The sequence below is a fragment of the Sardina pilchardus genome, chromosome 18 (genome assembly GCF_963854185.1).
Source record: "Sardina pilchardus chromosome 18, fSarPil1.1, whole genome shotgun sequence".
NCBI classification, from domain to species: Eukaryota; Metazoa; Chordata; class Actinopteri; order Clupeiformes; family Clupeidae; genus Sardina; species Sardina pilchardus.
In genome coordinates, this window is record NC_085011.1 from 7,682,125 (window position 1) to 7,691,329 (window position 9,205).

The 9,205-nt window shown below is 46.9% G+C and overlaps 1 protein-coding gene across 15 annotated transcripts in view; it reads right to left on the reverse strand.

The window, feature by feature from the left end:
• Window positions 1-1,270: 1,270 nt before the first annotated feature.
• camk2g2 (calcium/calmodulin-dependent protein kinase (CaM kinase) II gamma 2) overlaps window positions 1,271-9,205 on the reverse strand; it is a 64,734-nt gene continuing 56,799 nt past the window's right edge. For all 15 annotated transcript variants that reach the window (XM_062520174.1, XM_062520190.1, XM_062520178.1 and 12 more), the window contains 4 exons: window positions 6,793-6,868; window positions 6,591-6,685; window positions 5,512-5,762; window positions 1,271-5,231 (listed from right to left, as the gene is read on the reverse strand). In XM_062520174.1, coding sequence (XP_062376158.1) covers window positions 5,530-5,762; window positions 6,591-6,685; window positions 6,793-6,868 — 404 coding nt within the window. In that variant the 3' untranslated portion in view covers window positions 1,271-5,231; window positions 5,512-5,529. The remainder of the gene's footprint in view (window positions 5,232-5,511; window positions 5,763-6,590; window positions 6,686-6,792; window positions 6,869-9,205) is intronic.

Genomic DNA, 9,205 nt, shown 5'->3' on the forward strand with positions numbered 1-9,205 from the left:
TCCTTCGCAGGGAAATAAACAAACCATTAACAGAGAGCATATTTTCCCAGGTGGAGGTCACAAGAAAATTCATCATACCTTGACAAGAAGCTCCTGATCAGGTTACACATCAGAATCCAACTTGGCCACTCCAACCGGGTTCACACAAACAAACATGAAGAGTTTTTCCTATGGAGAGGGAAGTCCCGTCTGTGAAAGGTCAAATATTAACCTAAATACCTATGACATTGCATTGTAACTCGTGCCATGTAGTAAGTTACAACTACAAATTATAATTTGCGCTGACGTCAGTGAGCATATGATAGATGACATTTCAGAACTTAAATGTACTTTTCAGTACTCTGCAACAGCACAGTGGACATCCACTCCTTCAGCACATTGTACATTATTCAGTGAATATCTACTGTGCGTCATGGTTATTCCACATGTAGTGCGTTATGTAGCAAACGTAAGGATGTTCCCAACACAGGAAAAGACCCGTCTACCATGAAGTTGTGCTCATGAGGGGCAACCTGGCCAGCCACCACCAGACAACAGCACCCACAGTTCCCCTATGCAGCAGCCGGGCGATCTGAAAGGCCAGATGCAAAGGAAATTAGAGGAGACAAAATGACACCTTGTTTTCAAGAGCAGGAGAGTAGTAACCTGCCTGAGCTGAGCTTGTTATTCTGCTGTGATTGCCAAACAAGTCTAATCCATTGCTGGAAGCCCTTATGAACTAGCGATGACCACCGGCACTGCCCATAGCAGCACTTCAGCCCACCCACTGGTAGTAGACGTGCAACAGGGAAGCTTTACAGTCAAGTCAGCTACACCCTTAAATTAGATTGATCTCTTTCTCCGTCATCATATTTTGTCATCTTAATCCAATTCAGAAGCCCCAAGTGCTCCCTGTGCTGTTTTCAGTATGCGTTTTGGCTACAAGACGGCATTTCATTTATTTTTGCGAGCTTAGAGCTGCGTTCGCAGAATGCTCTTCAGAGAGGTTTAAGACTGTCAGTTCAAGTTATCGAGATAGTTGACATAAACTTCACACCAGTGGTGGGTTAATATCTAAATATAACAGGATGGGTGGTCAGACAATGGACGAGGCTGGGTCAGTACGCAAGAGCTATGTGAGTGGTGACTGGACAGCCAAACTAATTTAGTCCATGATTAATCTTCTCAAATTCACACCCGGGTAAGGTGTCTAAAATTGGGCCAGTGTACCACACTGTCTGAAGCTCAAAATACCAAATGATCTTCAGTGCAAAAGACAAAAAGACATGACCAGCATTGAAATGTTATTTTTATTAAATACCTTCAGATCATTTCAATAACAAATCTATGATGATCTACCAACATTCAAACAAACACTTGATATTTTTTTTTAATTCATAGTTTTATTAATCGTATGGTCATGCAAAAATCCAGCATCCAATTTAAAACTCAGAGTATAGTCATATGAAGCCCCATAGCATATGGTTTAAATGCAATAAATTCACTAATATAGGGGAACATACCAAGCTAAGGCTTTGTTAATCTTTTTGTCCATTAAAAAACATTATACATCACTTCATTTTAGTATCTGAGACAGAGCCATTTCATTACCTTGAGGATGCAGGTAACATATATAGATTGCCATTTTTTAACTAAACACAGACAGTGAAAATTATTACCAGAAAGTAGACATGCATATTTCCTCCACTTGTAAAACTGCATATATGTTTAGTACGGTAGTTAAAAGTGAGTGGCTTTTCAGGATTTATTGTTATTTTTTGAGTACATCAAGGCTCTCATAGTACTACACAGGGGATCATGTTCAGACCATGATTATCTTCTCTTGTTTCTCGGTCATCCCTTTCAAAAGTCTTGATTCATTTTCTTTTTTTTTCTGGAATATGGCGGCTTTTAAGCAAACTGCATTGAACTCTTACAGATGAACATTCCCAAGGCTGAATGAGCGACAGAACAGTGAGGTCAAGACGGAGGTGTGGGGTGGGGGGGGGAATGGGGTACGAGATGGGAAGGGTGGAGGTGGAGGTGGTGGTGGTGACGGTGGAGGTTCAGTGGGCGTGAGAAAGCGATGCAGGCCCACTGCGACCTCCCCCCTCAGCCCCGCCTCCAAAACCCACCCTCCGTAAGAGGACTGAACGGTACAGTTAAAAACATCACGCAAGTCAGAACTACACATCGCAAGGGTGGGGCGGGGCGTCAGGACGGAGTGGGGCGTCCGATGGCGAAGGTGGGGTAGGTGTCACAGTGTGCCCCTGAGGAGTGGCACGGTCGGCCGTCACACGGTGCGGGTGAGGGGGCAGCTCACGACAAAACACACACACACACACACACACAGACAAGTGAGAGGACTTGGGCAGAGTTTGGACTTACTCTCTTTTTTGTTTGTTAAAAAAGTCTCGAAAATAGACGGCAATTTTTTTTTTTATCCTTTCCTGATAGTGATCCCCCCCTCTTGTCTCCTCTCTGCCCTGTTTCAACAAACACTATGGAACAAAGCACGATGGCTCCACACAAGTCAACAAGGGTCACATAGCAGGCCTGACCCTCCGGCATTACAAGATACACGCAGAACATTTTTCTACTTGAACACAGTGAAAATAACAGTGCTGAACTGATACACCATCGACACACAGATATGTTCTTTAAAGGGAGCTCATAGCACATGTCTGTGTTTGTGTTTGTGTGTGTGTGTGTGCGTGCATGTAGAAATGCACCCGTGTCCTTCAGTTATATGTCCATTGAGGTCTGTGTTAATGCGAGTGAATGTATTAGGTAGTAGTACAGTTTAACCAAGTGTAAGAGACTGAGTGAGTCTGTGTTAATATTACTCTCTGTGTGTGTGTGTCTGTGTGTGTGTGTGTGTGTGTGTGTGTGTGTGTGTGTGTGTGTGTGTGTGTGTGTGTGTGTGTGTGTGCGCGCGCGTGCAAGCACAGTGGTGGACAGAAAGAGAGGACTTCAGTGATTGGGTCCATCCCTCCGTGAGTGACCGCCACCAGATGAGTACGCACAGCTCCAGCACAAAAGATCAGAGTTGTCATACTAATACCAACACTACAAATACTAAACAGGAAGGAACACTTACAAACAAAAAACAGCAACAAATACGTCATCAAACCTTCGATTGCCTTCAGCTCGACTTCAGCCCCTCGGCCTTCCTTTCTCTCATGCTACCCTTCATCCTGCTATCCCACCAATCCAACGTCATTCGTTACCCATCTGACCAATCACCACACCCAAAGTTTCCTTTAACCGTGTCACCACACAGCCCCTCCCACTCTTGCTACCAAGGAACAGTAAACAGCAAAGTGGAGAAGGGTGGGATAGGGGTGGGGGTGGAGAGGGGGGTCGGGGTGCAACAAAAAGACTACACAATCTCAGAACAGGACTTGAACATTGAGGACACTGGACACGCAAGTGGGCGGACAAACGGAGTGGGCTTCCTTAGCTACAGCCTGGATGTCAGGTCCCCCTCCTCTGGAAAGGGAGGGAGGGAGGGAGGGAGAGAGAGGGAACGACCCTTGGCAGGGAAGTAATAACCTGAAGTTGCAGAGAAATAGAAAGGGAGAGTCCACGGAACGTGAACCTGAACAGCATAGAGTCTCAAGCTTATGTGCAAAAACAGTACAGGCCATATTTCCTCCACCCCCTCCCCCCACCCCATAACCAGAAACAAACAAACCAAACATGCTTAGTAGAGAGTATAGAAAAAAAAACGATATGCAATTTTCTTTTTTAAAAAAAGGGCTGTGAGATCAGTGCTTGTGTGCAGGAGTGAGAGCGGTGGTCCGAGTCGTAGTGATTAGCGCCCCCTTGTGCATGGGAGACGGTAACAGTGAACTCTGAAACCGCCGGAACGCCAATCATAAATAAACGGTGGGTGTTCTGCAACTTCAGGTTCTGACCGCCAGAGGGGAGGGAGGGAGGCATTGAGGACACAAGAGTAGGCGGGAGCACTGAGGTCCACAGCCAATCAGAGCTCATGACATCTGGTTCCCATGCGAGTGGGAGGTAAGAGAGGGGTGAAAAAAGTTTAAAAAAAAGCACAACAGGGCCAGACACACACACACACACACACACACACACACACACACACACACACACACACACACACACACACACACACACACACACACACACACACACACACACACACACACACACACACACACACACACACACACACACACACACACACACACACACACACACACACACACACACACACACACACACACACACACACACACACACTACGCACTCCTCCACTCCCCAAAGCCTGACACTAAAGACTGTAACCTCTCTCTGTATAAATATCTATGAATACATAACAATGTTAAATAAAGCCCCCGTTCACCCCCTCCCCTTTTAAAACAATTCTGTTTAAACACAAAATACTTTCAAATACAGCATCATTCAGGAGATAAAAATCAAGAGTTCCACAAAAACACAAGAGAATACTTAAAAAAAACCACTCCTACATTTGATCCCCTGTTCCCTCCCTCCCCCAACAAAAGCAACATTAAAATGTCTCTTCTAAATATGTCTAATGTCTACACTTTGGTGCTTTTTACTTCTCATATTAGTTATACATAATTTAGTCTTCATCCCTTCCCTTTGAGGCCACATCCCACCCCACATCTCTGCATACAAAAACAAACAAACAAACAAAAATGTTAAGATTTTTGTTAAGCAAACAGGAATAAAGGAATTCATACATCACCGCTCACTAAAAGGTGTGTGCTCTTCAAAACAAGAAACAAAAAGAGCAGAATTCACATTTCCGAACTGCAATCGACTCTTAAACTCTCTGTCCTCGATTTGACGTGAAGTTGCAGACAAATTTCAAATAGGTTGCACATGTTAATACTTTGAAACACCCTTAAAATAAAAAACAACTTCTCCGAACAACAGGCAAAAAAGATGGTGAAGAAAGGACAAGACAGCGCCCTCTTGAGGGCTATCAGAAGCATGCACCATCCAGAAGACTAGGAGTGCCCCAGCCCCACGCTCCCCTGGTCTAAGGGTTTGGACTCAAAAGGAGGTTGTGGTAGTAGTGGTGGTGGTATTGCCTGAAAGGCTTTTTTTTTTTTAAATATATATGTATTTTACTTTGTAAGGTTGTTTTTTAATCCCTTGTGGTTCCAAATCTTCAACAGGTCTCTTCCAGCCAGACTCCTGGCGCCAATCCGACCACGGAGAAGAAATGCTCCAATCAGCTTCAGACTTCAGGCAAGCTAGAGACATGGAAGAGGACAGACTTTAGTATGAATCCATGCGCACTAAGTATGTGTGTATTTTCATACTTGTGTGAACAACCAGTGAATGTGCATTTATGATATACAGTATATGATGTTGCTAGAACCAATCACTACCAGTCAAATGAAAGGACTTTCTCTCTCCGTGTGTGTGTGTGTGTGTGTGTGTGTGTGTGTGTGTGTGTGTGTGTGTGTGTGTGTGTGTGTGTGTGTGTGTGTGTGTGTGTGTGTGTGTTGCTGCCCTGCGGGCTGGCTCCACCTGTGGCTGGCTGGGGCTTCACTGGAGCGGAGCGGCAGGCGCGCCTGAGCAGTGGAAATGCACGTTGAGCCATTTGGCCTCGCGGCGGTGCCACACGCGCGTCTCCTCCGACTGGCACGAGCGGGGTCGGCCCTGCGCGTCCATGTACTGCGTCAGGCGGATGTAGGCGATGCAAGCCGCGTCTTCGCCGATCAGGTGCACGTGTGGGTTCAGAATGGTGGTGTGCACAGGCTTGCTGTTCTTGCTCAGTACTGCAGGGGGCGACAGAGGACGTTAATATTTACAGAGTATTTGCCTTTCTACTTTTTGTTTGCTTTGTTGTTTCATACAGTATTTAAACTTCTTACAATTACAGCTTTCAGCTAGTATATTATCATTAATATTATTATTAATAATAATACAAATAATAATAATAATGCACATTGAATAATATTCAAAGCAGGTTCTAGACTCAGACAGTGATTGCTGTCCAGTCTAAACACGTCTCAATATGCAGCAATAGCCTGATTCAGATCCTGATTCTGAACCCATTCATTATGGGTTGCCCTAAAACCTGACATCCAGGAGGGGGTATGTGGGAAGAATAAATCAGTGGAATAGTCTGCCTCCTAAGGACACAGACTTCTTGACCAAAATTCTCTCCATGCTTCAAACCCTCTCATAGCAGCATGGTGTGATCGACGCACTCCCATTGATGAAGTTCTCTACACAGTAACACAGATCACACTGTTGTGCTGCATGCTTGTGACATGCTTGTGACTTCACACAAAGGTCAACCAATCACATCCCTTAAAGCCATTGTGATGCTGGTGAAACAAGAACTGGCATAGTAGCGGATACTGAACAGCCATTATTTAAAGATTAAATAGCTTTTCGCCAGAGGGTGGTCAGATTTCTTTTTTGGACTCAAAATGTGAACCCTTAACAGCAACCTACAGGCTGGGAAGGCATCCAACTCCGGGAGTACATTCCTTCCCCTGAACGTTGATATTGGATTTCCTAGCGCTGCCAACAGGGCTTGATAATCAATCACAAAAAGCAGGCATGTGGGACTCTGTCTTTAAAACTACTGTACGCACGGTTCTCAAAGTAGAACTTGTGGAAATCCATGCCCTCCACCAGGTTTCCCAGGGTCTCTGGCTCGAAGGAGGTCAGACTCGGATCGCAGATTCTCCTGTGAGAAAAGAGTGGAGACAACGTGAGCCTCCATCATGGTGGATGGCGAGGGAACAGAAGGCTCAGGGCGGCGGTGGTGATAAGTCTGGTGTGCGGCGTACTCACGTGTAGGCTTCAAAGTCCCCATTGTTGATGGCCTCGATCAGCTGCTCGGTGATCTTGATGATCTCTTGCTTGCGAGCTGAACATCGCGGAGCGTGGAAGAAGGGAGTGTGGAGGTGAGAGTAAAAAGACAAAACATTATCACGTGACAAGAGACACCACCAGAGGTTTTACCGCAATGTCCTCAGAACCGCATGCCAAACACCCGCCCCAGCCCTCATTCTAATCTGAACTGAGACCTACAACACTAACAACACCCAGGTAAAGTTATGCCCATGTTTGCATTCCCTTTAGAGGGAGAGAGAGAGAGAGAGAGAGAGAAAGACAGACAAGAAGAGCCATCTGACTAATAACAAAACACCCCGAATCTCCCAGATCTTCTTCTCCATCCGTCCCATAAACTCAGAGGCTCAGAGAAATCCCGTTCAGTAGTCTAAACAAGCTCTCCAAAGTCCAGAATCCTTAATGTGTCAAAACCCTCTCACAACAGCACGGTGTGATCACGCTCCCATTAGCGGAGCTTTCTGGACAATAACACAGACAACACTGTTGTTTGTTTAACCTTTAAAAGGGTGGGTTTTGAACATTCTAACACAAGATTCTATTCCGCAACAATTCAACGTTCTAAAATTCTATGTAGAATTCAATGAACCCAGGTATTCTTTAGAATGTTAATTTTCCAACATTCCAAACACACCGGTGTGACGGTACACTCTTAAGTTAAGAAACGACATGCTTGTGACTTCACACAAAGCTCAACCAATCACACCCACTTGAAGCCGTTGCCACATCTTGTACACAGAGAGCAAATAACAGATGGACGTTTTGTGTATACAGCTGGTAATCTTCAAGAACTGGTGAACTGTTTGCACCGAGGCAACCACAGACAGACAGACAGACAGACAGACAGACAGACAGACAGACAGACACAGACAGACGTGAACAAAGCAAAGCTGGCAGCAGTGAGAAGAAGGCCTGGCCTGTACAGCAGTAGTGAAGGGAGACGAGGAAGTCTTAACTCTTCACCCATGGGGGGAGTGCTGCACTTACACTGCGGTGCGGCACCGCCGCTGCCCCCTGCTGGCGTGGATGCTGGTGGGGGAGCAGCGGGCTGGCGGTCTGGGCCGGAGCTCAGCCCAGAGCCGTTCTGAGCGCCGCGCCTGCCGTCGTCATGCAGCAGGGCGGCTGGAGGTGGAAGGCAACGCACAATTCAGATGCAGAAATGCACCCGTGGAGGCCCCACACAAACACACACACACACACACACACACACACACACACACACACACACACACACAAACACACACACAAACACACTTAACTACGTCACAGCAAACAACGACTGGAGACACACAGGAGAGCGCAGCTGCACACATGCATAGAGATTTCAACCCACAGCACACAACAGAGCAGCAGTGAACGCTCTCAGAAGGGAAGGACAGAAAGCCCGTCAGTGCTGCAAACACAGCAGCAGAGGGCAGCAGCGATACACTCAGTCTACACACACACTCAGAAGCTTGCACACAAGTGCGTTCACACGCGTTCACAGAGACACTCTTGCTCACAGACAAACGCACGCACACACACACACACACACACACACACACACACACACACATATATGGGATTAGCAGACCACGTAGGACCAGCATAGTGCTCAGCTGTCATACACAAGGGTGTCGCCATCACTCAGACAAAATACACGAAAAGGTCACCGAGCATTGGAAGGTCAGCACCAATCCGCCCATGCTGCGGCAAGAGGAATAAGAGAGAAAATGGAGAGACGAGGCTGGCCTTTCCACAGACGGGACAGTAGAAGTGGGAGAACCAGCAGCATATCGCTAGATTAAACGCTGTGCGTTTCTCTGAGACTCCTGAGATATGCTGACCAGCACAGGTGTGCTGTCGAGGCCACTCTAAAAAGAGAGGCAGGAGCGAGTGCCCGGAGAGGGCAAAGGTCACTCAGGTCAGAGGTCAGATCACTCAGCTGTCTCCATGAAGCGTCTCACCGCAAGAGCACTGCTTGGGTAAGGAAGGAAGGGGACAATGTTCGCCTGCTATGAGTGCCTGTGGATTAACACAATGGTCCCAGTGGGTCGAGTAAAACCAAAGTGCGTTTGCTTTGAGAGTCTTCATGAAGTGTTGGGTGAGGGTCACCTCAGACGACTTACGAGGGGACTGGCAGCTTTGGGTTTGGATGGGTGGAGGTGGAGGAGGAGGAGGAGGAGGAGGTGGTGCTGGTGCTGCTGGGGCCTCGGTGGAGGTTGGGGTGGTGGGCTCCTCGAAGGTACTGGACTGGCTGCCCATAGCACTGTCAGCGCTCAGGGTCTCTGTGGGACATGCTGCAGTACACCCGCCACAGGACACACCATTACACAAACACGCAAAGAGCCCTACCATGGATCAGCTCCAACCA